At 40.5% G+C, this 18,152-nt stretch overlaps 1 protein-coding gene across 2 annotated transcripts in view; it reads left to right on the forward strand.

The window, feature by feature from the left end:
* ATF6 (activating transcription factor 6) overlaps nt 1-18,152 on the forward strand; it is a 202,756-nt gene that overhangs the window by 59,177 nt on the left and 125,427 nt on the right. For both annotated transcript variants that reach the window (XR_012235302.1, XM_073592844.1), the window contains exons 3-7: nt 1,725-1,806; nt 3,000-3,103; nt 7,128-7,251; nt 12,991-13,191; nt 14,096-14,310. Coding sequence is in view for 1 of the 2 variants with exons in the window: in XM_073592844.1 (XP_073448945.1) it covers nt 1,725-1,806; nt 3,000-3,103; nt 7,128-7,251; nt 12,991-13,191; nt 14,096-14,310 (726 nt within the window). In the remaining variant the exon portion in view is untranslated. The remainder of the gene's footprint in view (nt 1-1,724; nt 1,807-2,999; nt 3,104-7,127; nt 7,252-12,990; nt 13,192-14,095; nt 14,311-18,152) is intronic.

The following is an 18,152-nucleotide window of genomic DNA, read 5'->3' on the forward strand; positions in this document are numbered from 1 at the left end:
ACCCATCACTTTTTTATGAACATTTGTTTGTGTTTTTTGGACTTTTTTTTTTTTTACACACATTGGTGTGACACGTTCTCTTATACAATTTGTTTATGCACATCGTTTTTATTCCACTCTTTAGCACATTGTTTATTTCTCATTATTATTTTAGAATTTTGCACTACTGCACTTTATTATTAATTATTATTGCATTTTTACTACTATTGCATTTTATTTTATGGTATGCTTTATTTTAATATTGCACTCGGATGCTTTGTTTTCTACACTAGTTATTTCACTCAAGTTAGTTAGCGCCACATACCTTGTTTTACACTTGTTTCAGTTATGTGAGTACACTTTTATGTTGGCGGCTCCTTTCCAGTTCTTTGGATGTTGTGGTTTTGCGCATTAATATTCCTTTATGTTTGTTTAAATTCGCCCATTGGTGCGTACGTTTGTTCAGGGGGTTCGGCATGTGGCCCCTCCGGTACGCCCGCCGCTGCCCCCGTGGGATCTGAATCCGGTGCTTCAGAAACCACCGTTTGAAAACATTAGGGAGATCCCTTTATGGACGCTCTCTCAGAAAGCAGTCTTTCTAGTGGCTATTACATCTGCAGGGCACGTTTCTAAGTTGGCGGCCTTGGCATGCAAGTCTTTATCTACCTGAGGATAAGGCGGTGCTGCGTCCGCAGCTCTTTTCTTCCAAAGGTTGTTTCGACCCTCCATTTAAACTAGGACATTGTGCTTCCGTCCTTATGTCCTCGGCCGTTGCATCCTGAGGAGGTCACTTTACATTTTTTGAATGTGGTCCAGGTCCTGCGCGTGTTTGTCTGCTACGGCTCCTTTTCATAGGTCGGACTCTCTGTGTGTCTTGGTGGCTGGTCCGAGGAAGGGCCTGGCGGTCTCTTGGGCCACCGTTTCTCGTGGATCAGACAGATTGTGGTTCAGGCTTTTGCCATAAGGGGGCGGGCGCCTCCTTTTCCTGTCACGGCGCCCTCTACCAGGGCGCTTGGTGCTTCGGGGTCTTTCTGGCATCAAACGTCTGTTTCTCTGCGTGTAAGGCGGCTACCTGGTCGTCCGTACACGCTTTCACCAAATTTTATAAGGTTGATGTGGACGCATCTTCGGCCGCAAGGTTTTGCAGGCGGCCGTCTGAGGTTGTGACTCCTCTGATGGGGAGTTCTTTTGGTGGTGGGTGGAGTTTATTTTCTCTGTGTTCCCACCCCTCGTTTTGACACTGCTTGGGGACGTCCCTAAGGTCAAGATTAAAGTGCTGTGTCCATCAGTAAACGAAAGAGAAAATAGAATTTTTGTACTCACCGTAAAATCCTTTTCTCTGATGTTCATTGACGGACACAGCACCCACCCCTCCTATTTATGTTTGTACTGCTTTTTGACGAACTGAGCTGCTGGAAGCAGAGTGAGGGGTTATAGCCAGTAGGACTGCCCCCTGGGCGGTACTGTGCTTGTTTTTTTATGTGTTCTGCCTAGTCCACTCCTAAAGGTGGCGATATAACCCTAAGGTCAAGATTAAAGTGCTGTGTCCGTCAATGAACATCAAAAAAAGGATTTGTACGGCGAGTACAAAAATCCTATTTTCCTCTGCTTACAACTAATAAATCTGTAACCAGCCTGTTTTATTTTTTCCCCAGGATAACAGTATTCAACATATGGTCAGTAATGAGGTTTCGTCTAACATTGTTTAATGGGCAGTAAAATTTATTTTTTGCATTTTTTTACAGGCGGACAATTTTGATAATTTGGACTTTACTACAGACCTATTGTCTTGGAATTCTCACCAACTGAATGAGCAATGCTTCACAGGTATGAAGTTTTTTATATTTTATTAAAAAAAAATTATATAGCTGAAAATTTTATATGAAGTTTAAGTAAGAAAAATGTATTTTCTTTTCATTCGTTGAATGTTGGAATAGTTATAAAGTCATACCTATGTTATTGATGCATTTGCTAAATCAAAGAACAAGAACATAATATATAGCCCACTAGTTATTTGCTTAGTTTAGTTTCGTTTTTTTTCCACCTTTTTTTTTTTTTTTTTTTTTTTAATTTTTTTATTCTCAACTGGTAATTCCTGGTGTTTCCATAAAATGTACCTGTCACTATTATCAAATAGAGTGTTTGTTTGCTGGCCCTCTGGTGATTAGTATTGAAATGGCAATTAAAACCATTTGAAAGTGTACCTTTTTAGTACAGTTACTGGGGTATGTGTCTTTTGCCCTCCCCCTCTTAGACCCCTTTCACACAGTGCCGTCAGCGCTAAAGTGGCGCTATTTTTAGCGCAGTTTTAGCGGAGCTATTTGGCCACTAGCGGGGTCGGTTTTAACTCCCCCCGCTAGGGTCCGAAAAGGGGTTAAATCTTTCCGCAAAACGCCGCCGAAGTGGCGTTTTCCCAGCGGTATCGCAGCGCTGCCCTATTGATTTTAATGGGGAGGAGCGGTGAGTTCAGCGCTCCAAAGAAGCTGCTGGCAGGACTTTTTCTGACGCCCTGCCAGCGCACCGCTCCAGGGTGAGTGAATGGAGCAGCGGTTTTAGGGCAGTTTGCAGGCGCTATTTTTAACACTATAGCACCTGCAAAACGCTCCAGTGTGAAAGGGGTCTTAAGCCTAGTACACACGGGCCAAATGTCATGTGGCATCGGCTGGTTCAATAGAAACCGGACAACATTCGGCCCGTGTGTACTGTAGACGGTTGGATGGGGCATGACCGAAAAAAGGTCTGCCGATCAGTTCCTGATTAGTGCTCTCAGCCAATGACTGAGAGCACTGACTGAAGTGTTCAGAACACAATAGCACAGCAGGGGAGATGGCTGTACTAACATCACATTGTTAGTACAGCAGCTCCTCCAGCTGCCATTAAATACAAATGAATAATTAAAGTGTGTGATGCGTCTTTGTGATTTAAAAAATTAGCAGTATGAGGTAACTAAGGTGTGGAAATAACACTAAAACCTGAGAAAACAGGACTTGTGAATTATTATGCATGTCATTTCTTTATAGGAGATTGGAACAATCCGGATCCCCTGTCTTGTGCGTCTTCCAGCTGTTCTGTTCAGTCTCCTTTGTCTATTGATTCACCATCCTCTTCATCACAGTTTGTGCCGGTAAGGACTTTGTTGCAATGTTGTTATCTTCATGCATGCATATGCTAATATTATGCCAGGTGTTTACTGTTAAATTATTTTTATGGACTATAAATGAGACAAAATAACCAATCGTTATGGTGAGGGGACTCCAAGGAACCAAAAAGCCCTCTGCTAGAATCATAGGATGTACAGAATTGCCTTCTTAAAACAGAGTATAAAAGGGGAAATAAACACATCAGTTTAATGGTTTTCCAGAACCATTGCATTCAAGGCATGCCATGAATGGTAACTATTATTTTGGCTTGTGCTGTCAACTGATTTAAAAAGCTATCCAATGGCTGATGTCAGAGCTGACCACCATGGCAATTGCAGATCCGAGACAAACATTTCTTTGGTTCTAAACGATTGAAGGGTATAGCTAGGTTTTTACATATCATCAGTCCCTTGACAATTCAAGAACAACCTTTGTTTTTGTTGGATGTGTAGTGCAAGATATGACCTCCTTCCATGAACCCCTCCTTCGTTCATGTAGGAATATCATTAAAGTGATATTAAAGCTTCTTTGTTATTTTAGTAAAAAAATGTCATACTTACCTGCTCTGTGCAATGCACAGAGCAGCCCTGATCCACCTTTTTCTAAAGGTCCAGCGTCGTAGCTCCAGGCCCCTCCGCTTCGCCTAGTGCTCGCCCCTGACCTGCCCAGTCTGCGTCTATTGACACAGACTGAGAGGCTCAGCCCTGCCCCCGTGTCACAGCATTTGATTGACAGCAGCGGGAACCAATGGTTGCCTCTGCTATCAATTTGCCCATTTTGTGCACATCGCTTGATAGGATCAGGCCCGGGTAAGAATAAGGGGGGGGGGGGGTTCTGCAGCACTCCAATCACGGCTGATCACGATGTAAACCGTAAAATCGTTGATCGGCCTTTCCTCACTCGCATCTGACAGACGCGAGTAGAGGAGAGCCGATTAGCTGCTCACCTGACAGGAGGGGTCTATGCTGATTTGTTTATCAGCGCAGCCCCCCCCTCCTCGGATGCCCGCCCAGGACCACCAGGATGCTGTCACTATCAGCAAGGATGGCCACCACAGTGGACCACCAGGTATGCCACCCTAGACCACCAGGGAAATGCCAATCATTGCCCAGGCAGCTGCCAATTCGTGCCAATGTAAAATGCCTGCCAGTGCCACCAGTGATGCCTATCAGTTAAATCTATCTGTGCCGCCTATCAGTGCCCATCAGTGCTGCCTCATCGGTGACCATTAGTGAAGCTTATCGGTGCCCATCAGTGAAGGAGAACACTTTATTTACAAAATTTTATAACAAAAACTTTTTTTTTTAATTTCCAGTCTTTTTTTTATTCCTTTAGCAAAAAATAAAAACCGCAGAGGTGATCAAATACCACCAAAAGAAAGCTCTTTTTGTGGGAACAAAATGATAAAAATTTAGTTTGGGTACAGTGTTGTATGACCGCACAATTGTTATTTAAAAAGTGACAGCGCTGAAAGCTGAAAATTGGCCTGGGCAGGAAGGTGCGAAAGTGCCTGGTATCGAAGTGGTTAAGACCGCTCTAATTTTCTCAAACTTGTGTGTTTGTTGTTTTTTTTTATTTTATATTAAGATGCATGCACGCTTTTAGCCCCAATTTATCTACATTAAAACCTCACATGCCATGTAATTGCCCATGCAGCCAGTGTATCCTGGTCAGCTTGCAAGTTAGGGGCATCAGGCATGGAATGTGGTGTTTTTTTTCCCCTTATCTGTGTCATCTGCAAACACAGACCTAGCATGTTTGATCTTCAACTCTATATTTCAAAACCATTAAAAATTAAGGGTCCCGAATCAGAACTTTGGGTACATCACTTACAACTTTGAACCAGCTACAAAGCCTGGCACTTGACCCTAGAAATTGCAGAAACTTGCATGCAGCTACTGAAACAAGGTGCTGTTTTAAAATGGAGCTAGGAGAAAAAAAAATATCTAATTGTTGCACTGTTTTAAAACTGTTTGAGGAAGATAAGCAGTTAGGAGATGCTGTTGAAGTCGTAAAATCTGGAAGCCTAAGAAAAACCTTGGTAGACTGGTCTATCTTGCTGAGAACATGTATAAAGACTTAGTTGTTACAGGAGTAATGGGTCACAGGTCAGCTTTGCATGCAATGAATATTATCAATGTGTGCATTAATACAGTTAACTGAACACAATATATTTTAAATCGTTGTTTTTAAGGCCCCCCCTTCACATATTGGTATATTTCTTTATCATACATCACGGGACACAGAGTTGGGCTAATATTCATTACCTACTGGGTTATATGCCATCACTAGGTGAATGGACATTGGTAGACAAAGTCTTATGCCTGAGCTCATCCTTAGTCTTCAGTGCATACGTTCACAAAATTTTATCAAGTGGATGTTCGAGCAGGCGGGGATTCGGCTTTTGGCCGCAGTGTACTGCGGGCTGCCGTATAAGGTCTGATGGCTATTGTTTGGCAGGGTGTCTCCCTCCCCTCAAGGCTATTGCTCTGGGATGTCCCAGTAGGTAATGAATTTTGGCCTAACTTTGTGTCCCATGATGTACTCAAAAGGATTTTACAGGTAAGTATGATGAAAAAAATCTTTAGGTCTTTAATGGATAAACAAGAAGTGAAATCTCAAAACACACACGTTTTTCTACAAGCATCAACAAGAATGCTGATACTGTCCTTAAATCATACTGTACAGTTGGTGTGGCTTTTTTATGGCTCCAAAAGAATGTAACATTTTGTAAAGAATATCCCAAAACTAACACTGAAATGTATGTAAGCCTTAAATAACAGATTGCAGCAATATACAGTGATATATTTATTTATTTTTTTGCTATGTAGATCATTTTTGTTTCTTTTCCATTTCCAACATTTTAATGTTTTTTTGTGATGCAATTCATCTTGGAATCCCTGAAATTAAATGTGCCTTTTAAGGGATGGGGTATAAGACAAAGTATTGTAATGTGTAACTGCATATTACACATACTTGATGTCTTGTGATCATTCCCTGCCCTTCCTCAAAGACTTGTACTCCTCTACAGTATGTTATCAAATTCTTTACTGTTAGACCCGACTTCTCCCACACATGGTTATCTCCATTCAGATACTATAAAGTGTGGGCAGTCCTTTTGTCCTGATGGGAGTACAAACTTTTGGCTTGAATAAGGATTGCTGCATGCATGTACAGAGGAGGCTGTACCAGACAGTAAATAATTTTAAGAAGAGTCTGTAAGGCCAGGCATTCATGGATCTAAATTTGACTGATTCAGCAGGGACTGGCTGAATTTCTTTTACAATGATTTTTATTAAAGTTAAAAACAATACAATACAGTAAAGAAAAGTACCGGTACATGATAGTTGGTGACATACATCATGGATAGCAAAGGTACCGGTGTGAAAATATATATATATATATATATATATATATATATATATATATATATATATATTCTCCTAATAGTAAAGAATACTTCCTCCAAAGGGGAACTGCATGACCGGGGATCACCCTCATCTAAGACGAGAGGTCACCCCTGCCATAAATCATGATCACGGTAGCTGGTCTTTGTGTTTTACATACACAGCCCTCAGACAGGAATGGGACCAGCGTTCCTACATATCTCCCCAAACTAACCAGACAAATTTCAAGCCATGTATGGGCAAGCTGTTTGTATACAAGTCGATCTGTTGATTGACTTGTGTACAACCAGCTTGTTGGGTTTTTCTTGAATGATCAGTGTTGCCGGACTAATCATTGTATTCTGGCGACTATTCTACCCGCTGTCAGAATATAATACCACAGCAAGGAGGATTTCCCCACCCAGCTCAAATGTGTGGCTGGGAGAATTGGCTCATTTTTTTGTTTTCTGCTCGACCTGCTAGTGGAATGAAAAAATATAAATCATGTATGGCCAGACTACATCACAGCGATGATCTCAGCTGAGAGGTCAGGTAATTAAAATGTATAAACTGCCCATGGATTTTATCATCTCTAATATATTTTACATTCACTTTGTTTTAGGAAGAGATTGATATTTCCTCTAGTGTTCAGATGTCTCCAGTCTCCTTGTACTCTGAAGCTTCAAGAAGTCCCAGTTCACCAGAACAGTCTGACGAGAATCCTGTAGTCCCAACACCCACCAAAAGTACGTTCCCTTCCTGTAAAAAATAAATAAATTAAAAAAAAAAAAGCAAGTGAATGTTTTCTGTACAACTTGGGGTGGGATGGGGATTTGCATTTATGTACAATTCCCTTAATGGTTGGACCCCTTAGGTTATGAAAGTCATACAGTGCTTTATGCCCCTTTGGGGTTATATGACAGGCTGTGTTTTCATACAGAATGTGAGTGTTCTGATTTGTTTTTGTTTGTTTTTTAGTGATTTTTTTTTTTTTTAATGGTTAACGAACACAATGAATTCTATGTTTTCAAGTTGGGATGAGAGTGGTTGAGATGTCTAAAGCAGAATATACACAAACCTAAATTTGGCAGGAACCTGCCAAATTTTGGTCTGTCTGCCGCCTTAACGAATGGCTTTTGTCAAATGGTTATGCTGAGAAAACAGAATTCAATCAGCTCATTCAGGCAATGGGCTGCAGTGCTAATTTGTGTTCTGATGGGGAGGGGTGAAAGTCCCTGCGGGAGTACCTGCTGTCAGAATACAAGACACAGTGGGAAAGATGCCTGCATCAACATCGTGTTGATGCAGGTATCTAAGTCTGTCCTTCCCTTTTTTTTTTTTTTTTTCGTTCAGCCTGCTGGTTGAACACAGTAAAAACTCAAGGGGGAGATATAATAAGACTGGAAGACTGGTGCAACTGTGCATTAGTAACCAATCAGTGTGTGCACCAGTTTTAGTAAATCTCCCCCAATGTGTTTACCCAGCTTAAGAAATATTAACACTTCAGGGGAAAGAAGCCATTGAGATGAGTGCACAAGTTCTAGGGATGCACCGAATGGGTTTTTTGGTGCCGAAACCGATACCGAAAATGAAAAATACACTAGGCCGAAAACCAATACCGAAACAGCACCGATACTGAAAGTGACTGTTTTTAAAAAATATTTTTATACAGGAGATGGTCAGAGACTGCAGACATATTACAAAAGATGGTCAGAGACTGGGGACATGGTACAGGAGATGGTCAGACTGCAGACATGCTACAGGAGATGGTCAGAGACTGCAGACATGCTACAGGAGATCAATGCAGCCTCACCAGTGCCCATCATTTGCAGCCTGCTGTGCCTCACCAGTGCCCAGCAGCCTACCAGTGCCCGTCATGCAGCCTGCCTGTGCCTCACCAGTGAATATAAACATACACATATAAAACACACACACACATATAAACATGCACACACACGCATGCATACAAACATATATAGACAGCCTTTTTAAACATTGGCAGCTGCAGCTCTGTACCTTCAATCTCCATGCTGGGTACTGCACTGTAGGGCAGAGAGCACAGCACACACTGCTAAATACCTCTCCCTTACTTTTAGAGTAAGCAGCGTGACCGAGCTCCTGCACAGCAGATTTAAACATCGGCTGAGGATCCATATGCAGCCACCGCGCGGGGAGAAGGGGACGTTACACGGAGACCCCACGGGCCGCCTGCAGCATGGGAGGGGAGGAGGAGAGAGTAACGACGGGGGCTCCAGAACGACACCCCTGTGATGGGCGGCACCAGGGGCGGGGCCCCGTCCAGCAGGCCCCGCCCCATTTTAGGCACCATTATCGGCGTAAATTCTCTTTCGGCAAATTGCAGAAAAGACCATTTTCGCCCGATATGTTTCGGCGGCCGAAACTTCGGTGCATCCCTACGCACAACCATTATCACATGGGTGAAAAGAGCGATGATTTACAAGAATGGAGCCAACACGGGAAAAGTGCATGAAGAAAATATTGCAGTGGGTGTGGATTTTTGCACGTGTTTGTTTTACACATATGTTGATTTATGGACATGTTAAAGCACACGTTGGACTTTTTGCACATTTAATGTGTCTATGCACAAGTTTGTGACTAATGAACAGTTTTTGATTTTAATATTTTTTATTACATTTTCAGCGGTTCTAAAGGCAGCAAATCAAGTAGAACAATATCTCTCAAGTGCAAAAATCAATACAAATTGTATCAAAAAATATAGGTGCAAACATATTTTAAAAATAATAGGCATGTTAAACCAACAGAATTATGACACCATAGAACTCCTTTTCCACCAGATATGTCTCTGACAGAAATTATAGATGAAGTGAAAGGCACAAGAGGCAACAACCATCATACTAATTATAATCAGGAGGATTTGCCTCCTAATAATGTTTCAGAGATAAGGAACGAGAGAGAAAGCGTTGCCTGTATTGGCAGAAAAGTTGAGGAGGGCTACCTCAGCACTCACTAGTCAATAGAAATATATATCTTATCAATGGATCCCACGTCTTGTCAAATTTTGCGGTGGTGTTATGGAGGGTACAGGTGAGCCTATCATTAACCATAATCCAATTAAGCTTGCCTTTGATTTGTTCACGTGGTACCACAAGCCGCTTCCAATGTTTCGCTATCGTTCTCCTAACAGCTAAAGTCATAATCAAAATCAACCGCCAGTTCAGGAAATCTGAGAATATGTACCCCTGAGACCTGAGTGCTTGTTTTTCTAACTGTTAGTGGGTCAAAACGATGTTCAGTTTTGGACTGCAATGATTTCCCATCAGTAAAGTCCATTTGTTCAAAAATCAGATGTTAACAGTAAACGACCTACAAATGTTCTGAGAATTTTCGTACAAAATTTCCTAAGACTATATCTTTGAACTTTTTTACCCTTGTATTTAATTTTAATTCTTTTTTACCAGAGTATTACCTCACATCAGAGTTTGATTATACTATGCATGATAGAACCAAAACAAAAATTCATACAGATTGCAATTATTAAGCACTTGCCGACCACATAACTTAGTTATACGGTGGTGGAGCGGCTCTCCTGCACTGGATCACGTACCTAGTATGTGATCCGGCACTTACGGGTAGGGGCGCTGTGACTGTGCTGTGATTTGATGCAGCACAAGCCATTCAGCGGGCACCAGCACCTGGTGATCGGCGAGGAGAGACAGAACGGAGTTCTGCCTATGTAAACAAGGCAGAGTTCTGTTCTGTCAGCAGGGATGTGATGAGTAAAATCCATCTCCATCTCATCCCTTAGTAAAAACCGCACACACAGTACAAAAAAACACTGGTTAGGCACACATTTAACTCTTTGATCGCTCTAGATGTTTACACCCATTCCCAGCCAGTGTCATTAGTACAGTGACTGTGCATATTTTAACTGATCATTGTATTAGTGTCACTGGTCCAAAATATCAGTTGGTGTCAGATTGGCTGCTGCAATATCGCAGTCCCGCTAGAAGTCATTGATCACCAAATTCCAGTGTATATCCCATAGTTTGTCGGCACTATAAATTTTGCACAAACAAATTAATATATTCTTATTGGGACTTTTTTTTTTTTTTTTTTTACCAAATATATGTAGCAGAATATATAAATGTATTAAGAATTTTTATTTTTTTTTTGTAAAAATATATATTTTTATTGGATAGGTTTTATAGCCGAAAGTAAAAAAAAAAATGTTTAATTTTTTAAATTGTCAGTTTTTTTTGTTTTATAGCGCAAAAAATAAAAACCCAGTGATGATCAAATACCACCAAAAGAAAGCTCTACTTGTGGGAAAAAAAATAACATTTTAATTTATGTACAGCATTAACTCAAATTTGTCAGTTAAAGTAATGCACTGCGGTATCGCAAAAAACGGCCTAGTCATGAAGGGGGGTAAATCATCAGGAGGTCAAGGGGTTATTGTACATATCCCATAAAGCAGAGAAACCGTCGCTGCAACACCAAGTTACTACAGAATTATGTACAATTTTTTCACACAGGTAAAAAAAAAATGTGGTCTGTTGTAATGTGCTTTGTCTTTTTAGTGAAGTTTTTGAAGAAATTTCCTTCTCAGGGAAAGGTGCGAATCTGCAGCTATTATTTGAAAACGCATTCCAGTTCAGTATTTTATCTACCAGTAATTTTAACAATCTATTATCGGTCATTTTATTATAGTGAGGGCTCGTTTTTCACCAGAGGCAGTTAGCATTTTTACACTCAGTATGAACGCATATGCAAGAAACTTGGATGTATTGCAATGAGCCTAGCTTATACCATTGTGATGCTTTCATGTGTATTTTAAAAAGTACAGAATGCTGCCTTTTTCTGCATGTAAACATATTGGAACACACATGTGAATGCAACTTGGTAGAAAAAAAAAACACAACTCAACAAATGCACTGAAAACATGCTGAAAGTGATTCACAAATGTGTTTATAAATGCATAAAAAACCATGTGCAAACAAGCCCAAATAGTCCCTGAGGCCACCTAGCAGACCTAGTGCATACTGTAAGTGTCCAGTGGTTGATTCGCTGCCTAGCCCTGTTGCTGGTGTTGATCATTTGTTTGGAGCAACCGAGTACTAGTGGCAGTTTTTCCTTTCAATTTCAGTACCTTTGAAAGTACGCTTAAGGACTAAAATACATGACATACATGCTGTAGCCCTGTTACTAGCATTGCAACCAGATTAATGCAAAGTTTTACCTATACCCATAATATGAGATTGGTGGAGATTTGCACTCCAGTAAATTTAAATGCACTAATGCTGGATTCATTTTTTGTTGTGTGTGTGTTTGTGATTTTTTATTTTTTTGTTTTCGATTTTTTTGTGAATGTTTTGCAGTAAGGAGGCCTATAATTTTTAAACAGGCCGTCAATGCGCCACAACAAACCATTTTAACGCACCTTGTTCACCTTGTGTTGTGGTGTGCTGGCAATGGGAATTTTCTGTTTTAGCTGTGGAACATGAAGTGAAGGGAACTCTCCCTAATGAAAGTGATTATTGCTCCCTAGTGCTATCCAAAATGAAAAAAATACTATTTTTCCTTTTTAGATCTTCCTTTACACTCTTTGACTGCAATCAAGTGTTCTATATTTAACTATTTATGACATTATGGAAAATAGGTGGCTGTACCAGTGATGCTTTGTCTCATGATAAAGAGGGCTCATTCAGCTATAAAATGCTGCGTTTAGATGTGTACAGTGTATAGTTTTATATGCATCTAAAAGCAGCATTATAGGAACCAACGTTTAGTGGTTTACAAATAAAAGGACAGCTGCATATCAAGTCCTTAGAAGATTTGTGCCATTCTAAACTTGTGCCATTCTAAACTTTAGGCATGTTTTATATGCAGAGTCTTGTGCTAACAGCCAGCAAGAACCTGCATTCTGTGCAGAAAACAACAGGCCTGTGTAAATGCAGACTTCAGTTTAGTCAGTTATTTTGGGTTTTCATTGTAAATAGTTGAGAACACATTGCAGAGATCTCAGTGATTTTGACATGCTATGACATTAAAACTTTAATAACGTTTTAGAAGCATTTTTATAGGTCCTACCACACAGGTTTGGAGAGTTGGATGGGAGTATTGTTGCTCTCATCACTGACAGGAACGCCGATTCAGGATTACCGCTGTAGGCAAATGGTTACTGGTTGGTTTAAAGGAAAACTGGTGACTGCAGGTCTGATGTTATTTACAGCATGCCTGCATGCTACACTTCTGTTAGGCTATGCCTGTATGATTCCTATGTGCTGCATTTCAATCCTCGTCCATTGCCATTGTTCGTGTTTACCTTTCCCGGCACTGCAATACAATCCTTGTAGTATCAATAGCGCCAGCTCTAGCAGCTAACCACATGGAATAGTGGCACATAGCTAGTATAGGAGACCAGAACTCATAATTTTATTTCTTATTTTTTAACTGAATATTGGATACAACCTTAGCGTTCAACTGTTTTGTTTTTTCTATAGGCAAAACACCAGTAAAGAAGAGAAAACTTCCATCTGTGGTGCCAAAGGCAGCCATTCAGCCAAAAGCCATTCTGATTCCTAACACTGCAAATATCCAGCCTGCCTCAGGAAGCACTGCTAAAACCATTATATTTCAGCCGCTTGCAACACTGCTGCAAAAACAACAGCCTCTGATTGCCATTCAGCCAGCACCACCAGCCGGTAAGTAGAGATTTGGTAGTTGTCATTAATTATGCTATTAAAAAGCTATGCTCTTCTTTTGGGACAGTCACACTAGTGATTTTACAGGATGTCTGAAATACTTAGTCATTCAGTTACTCCTCACCTTCTGGGCAAAAAGTTGCAAAATCTTTGTCACTGTTAAAGTAGATTTAAGCCCATTGGCAAAATCACATTTAAGCTTTAAAATGTTATTTCACAAATTGTTTTCATGCTTAATAAATATGCAGCTTTTAATAAAATAACGTGGCAATTATGCTAAAAAGGTATAAAAATTGGTTGTGAGATGACAGCTGTCTCCTAATTGTGGTTCCATTTTGATAACCTGTATTCCTCTGGTTGGGACTACAAGCGGCATAGGTACATTGCATAGGTCCTCCGTTGTCATGATTAGGAAGCTGCTACAGAACAATGATGTGCAGCAGACTGGTGTGAGAGCATTTAGATAAGAATTGGCCTGCAGAGAGGAAGCAAGATATTAGCAGGGCTAAAAACCCCATCTCCTCTGCCATAAACTAGGCAAGATATAACCAGCTTTAACAAACCACCTATTGTGACTGTTCAGAAATTCCCATACTATTTAAAGGTATGGTTGTAATTCTTTTTGTAATTTTAATCAGTGAAACTAGAATTAGGAAGACAATCCTACACTTAAAAATAAGTCAGCTGTGACAGTTTCTGCATTTTCATTATCATAGGCTTCTTTTGCACTTGTGGGGTTATAATACTGTATATGTTAAACCAAGTTAGTCTTAACCTTGCCTATAATCAATGAAAGAAAATATTTCTCTATTTTCTTGTAAAATATAATTTTCCAGAATCTGCACTGCTATATTCTGAGCAACTTTTTGAAGGCTTTTGAATATTTTGTTGTTTTTAACCCCAGGACAACAAGTTGTACTTACCCCGTCTACAGTTGTTCAGCTCCCTACATCTGGGATTGTTGCAGCACAACCTGTCTTGGCTGTGAATAGAGGAGCAGCGCCGCTCACAGCACCATCTGTAAATATCCTGTCACACATTGGACTTAATCATGACAATACAACACCAGTGAAGTCTTTTATCCATTCACCAGTTCGAACTCCTGACTGTGAAACAGATGTAAGTTGATCCTATCTATTATGAGGAATATATATATATATATATATATTTTTTTTCACTAATTTATAGACTGCCTCTGTATTCTGCAGCCCTGCTCCAAAGACATTTACAGTCTTTTGAACCTACCTCAGTCTTACATTATGGCTAAATAAATTGACCTTTTTTGATTTGGTAGTAAATTGGGGAGCTTGGAGAAAACACATTCAGACATTGAATAACATGTTAACTCCATGCAGTAAGTGTTGCTGGTGAAAGGGGGGGGGGGGGGGGTTGAACGCAGGGCCCCAGCTTTGCAAGGGTAATGTGTAAACCACTAAATACCTTTTTACAATGTATAATACAACATTAAGCCAAACTAATATTTTTTCTCACAGAATTTGTGTTTTCTAGCTGCTTTTATCTCTCCCATTTTGATATTGTGATTGAATTTGAAGCAGGATGTGAGAAGACCCTCCCTAGCAAAGACACAGGCATCAATAAAAACCTGACATGTTCTAAGCCATCCCCACTCTACTAAAGTGCTATTACTGCCTTCTATGTACCTGCTGGTTAGATTCCATTCACTTCCTTGTTCTAGTGACCGTAAAGTAGGTGGGGGTAAATTTCTTCAGTGGGGCTTGCTAGTGGTATTCTCTTCATAACCACACAGGAGGTTAAGGGAAATATCCTCAGTGGGAGTCTCAGACAACAATAGCAAATTGGTAGATGTTTTTTTCCATCCCTGCTCCCTTCAAAATCAGCACAAATCTTTTGGTTGGAGTTGGACTTTAGCCCTTTCACTGCCAGAGCAGTTTTTGCATTTTTTTTCCTTCTTTTTGCACACGTTTAAAAAAAATAATTTTAGGCCTGAAGATTGCAAAAAAAATCCAAACATATATTTTCTGAAAGCAGACACCCTAGAGAATAAAATGGTTGTAGTTCCAATTTTTAGTTTCCAATAGTTTTTATTCAGAATTTTAAAAGTATAGAAAACCAACATTTTGCCGTTATGATAATAAATGTTGGCTGTAAACCAGGGTACACACTGTCACTAAACATACTATATCGGCATCCACATTATGAACTTATAAAACAAGATAAAGAAAAAAATATAAAGGAGGAAATTGGCAATTAACGATGAATATGCATAATGACCCTTCCTATTGCCTCTCACCCCTCTGAGAAAGATCAGGACGTGGGAGTGGACAGTCTAACCATGCAATTTTAAAGCTAAGGAACTCTCCCCTTGCACAGAAATCTGCAGGTGTGGAATAACACATAAAAAATTTGAACTAGTAATTCTTTCCTTTTTATGTCACTTGATATTACCGCAAAAGTCTAGGAAATGCAAAATTTCAGTAAAAAACACACTAAAGTGAATTTAGGGCAAACAAACTCAATAAACCACCCAAACTTTTGGTAAAATAAAAGACAAGGTGGACCGAGTAAACCGATACCCAACATGTCAAACCTTAAATTTGAGTGCGCCTATAAATTGGAACGTGAATCTTCAGTACCCTATATTTTCTATAGGTGACTCTTCGAAAGCCCCCTTTAGGTCCTCAGTTTAGTGTTACAGAGGAGGTCTTGTACTAGAATTTTTGCTCTCACGCCGGTGTGCTCTGCGATATGTAACGTGTATTGTGGAGGGGATTTTATGTGTTTGCATGCAAGCTTGTTTTCTTGCTTAACTCTTAGATGACAGGTTCTCTTCAATGAGACATGCGTGTCTCCTTTGGGCTCCACTGAATGAATTGCAGTGCAGATCACATTGTAATACATCCATTCCCGGCTTTGCTAGAGGGGGACGCTGAGAGGCTGACCAGGGAAGTGATATAATACACGTCACCTTCCGAGTCACAGCAAGAAGAGGAGGAGAGCGGACGTGTGTCCACCCTTCTTCCTCCCCTCTACCCACCGGTACCCTCCATGTCGGTCCTGGGCCTGCAGATCTGCAAGTGGAGCCAGGAATACATGGCGGGTGTAAGTGGGGGAGCTGCTGGTATTGGGGGTGTGTGGAGGCAGTTGGGCGGTAGTGCAGCCACCTGAATGCATCCACCTGATGGGCATTAATCTGCCTATCAGTTTTACACACAATCCCGGTGGCTGCAGCCTCCGGATTGTGTGTGGCCCCCCCCCCCGCTGTCATGTTTCACGTATGGACCTGGCAGTTATAGGGTTGGTGTACTCCATTTTTGGAGTGGAGAAGGATTACAACCCTTATTATTCTTATTGCTTTTTGTTCCTGCATAAGTAGATACTACTTTCTGAATACCATGGCCTTGCGACAAAAGGTGATAGGAAATCCAGTATTTTAGCATTGACACCAGAACAAGAGTTAAAAAGAAATCTTTCAATGGGAACACCTGTTCTGGTGAGCTGTTTGAGGGGAATCCTGTTGCATTTCTGGAGCAGAAAGGGGAAAAACGCCCCAACAGGGAACAAACAGCAAAAAAGTAAGCTGGTAAAAGTTTGACCCAGAACCCACTGGGCCAGAATTCTGATAGCATAGGACAAGTAGAATAAAGAGAAGGTGCTACTGATTATATATATTATTTTTTTTTGGCCCTGTGATATTTGCGCAAATGTTTAGTAGAACAATATTTTAAAGATATGCTAAAATCATTATTTGTGGATACAAACACAGCAAAAATTACAAAATTCTTGCTAAATTCCTACTAAATATAAAAGCTAAAACTGTATTCAGTTAATACATAACAAATATTTGTAAACTGTCAATTGATGTCATTGGGACTGCCTGCGAAGGGATGCATGGAAACACGTCTGCATCCCCCTGGAGGTAAATATGACCCTTCGTTGGTTGGTATGGCGTGGAATGGCCCTGTGTAAACAATGGCTTATTATGTGGTGTGTTTTATTTAAATTTTTTTTTTGTTTGTTTTGGGTTTTTTTTTTTTTTGGGGGGGGGGGGGGGGGGGGTGATGTCTTTTTTGTGACAGAGAAGGGACTAAAGACATATTCCTCATTCCTTTTCTCTGCAGCCTTGGCTGCACTGCATATAAATGAATAGATGTCTATGGTGTCCGTTTATGAAGCAGTGATCAGCGGTGATCCCGAGGATCGCCGCTGATCACAGTCCATAAACAGTTTATGAAACAGTGATAATCGGGGGAGAACATGTTTGAACTTGTTCTCCCACCGATTATCTCTACACACGGAGAATCCTCATTGAATGACACAGTAACGGCCAGTTTATGAAGCGGTGATCTCACTGCTTCACTGGCGATCTGAGTCAGAATTCACACTCCCAGGTTCACCAGCTCAGAGGTGGTGAATCGGGGAGTGAAGAGGAAATCTGGGGGGATCTGAGGGGGAAGGAGGAAGATTTTTAACTTCCTTATGCCTCGTTCAGACCCCCCAACACTGTAAGCATGTCCCCCTGTCATATTTATGTGTATACATATATATACATATATACATATAATGTGTATATGTATATATATATATATATATATATATAATGTATGTGTATATACATGTATATATAATGTGTGTGTGTGTATACATATGTATATAATGTAGGGGGACTCATTATTTTATTAACAGTAATTCACGCCGTCTGTCCGTGTATTGAGCGGTGATAATTTATCACTGCTTAATAAACTGACATCTCTGTATTTCTGGTGCTGTAATCTCGTAAAGTCTCACGAGATTCCAGTATCAGGGGCTGTTCTCCACTGTTTGAAGCATTTGTAGATCTCTTCACTCCTCCAAAGGTGAAGCGATCTACAAAGCTTCATAAACAGGCACACAGAGGAGAAAAATCTTCACTGTGAATGCCGGAGAACGAAGCAGTGAATAGATTTCACTGCTTCATAAACGGACACCTATGTACAGAGGCT

Source organism: Aquarana catesbeiana, linkage group LG07 (assembly GCF_042186555.1).
Source record: "Aquarana catesbeiana isolate 2022-GZ linkage group LG07, ASM4218655v1, whole genome shotgun sequence".
Classification (NCBI taxonomy): Eukaryota; Metazoa; Chordata; class Amphibia; order Anura; family Ranidae; genus Aquarana; species Aquarana catesbeiana.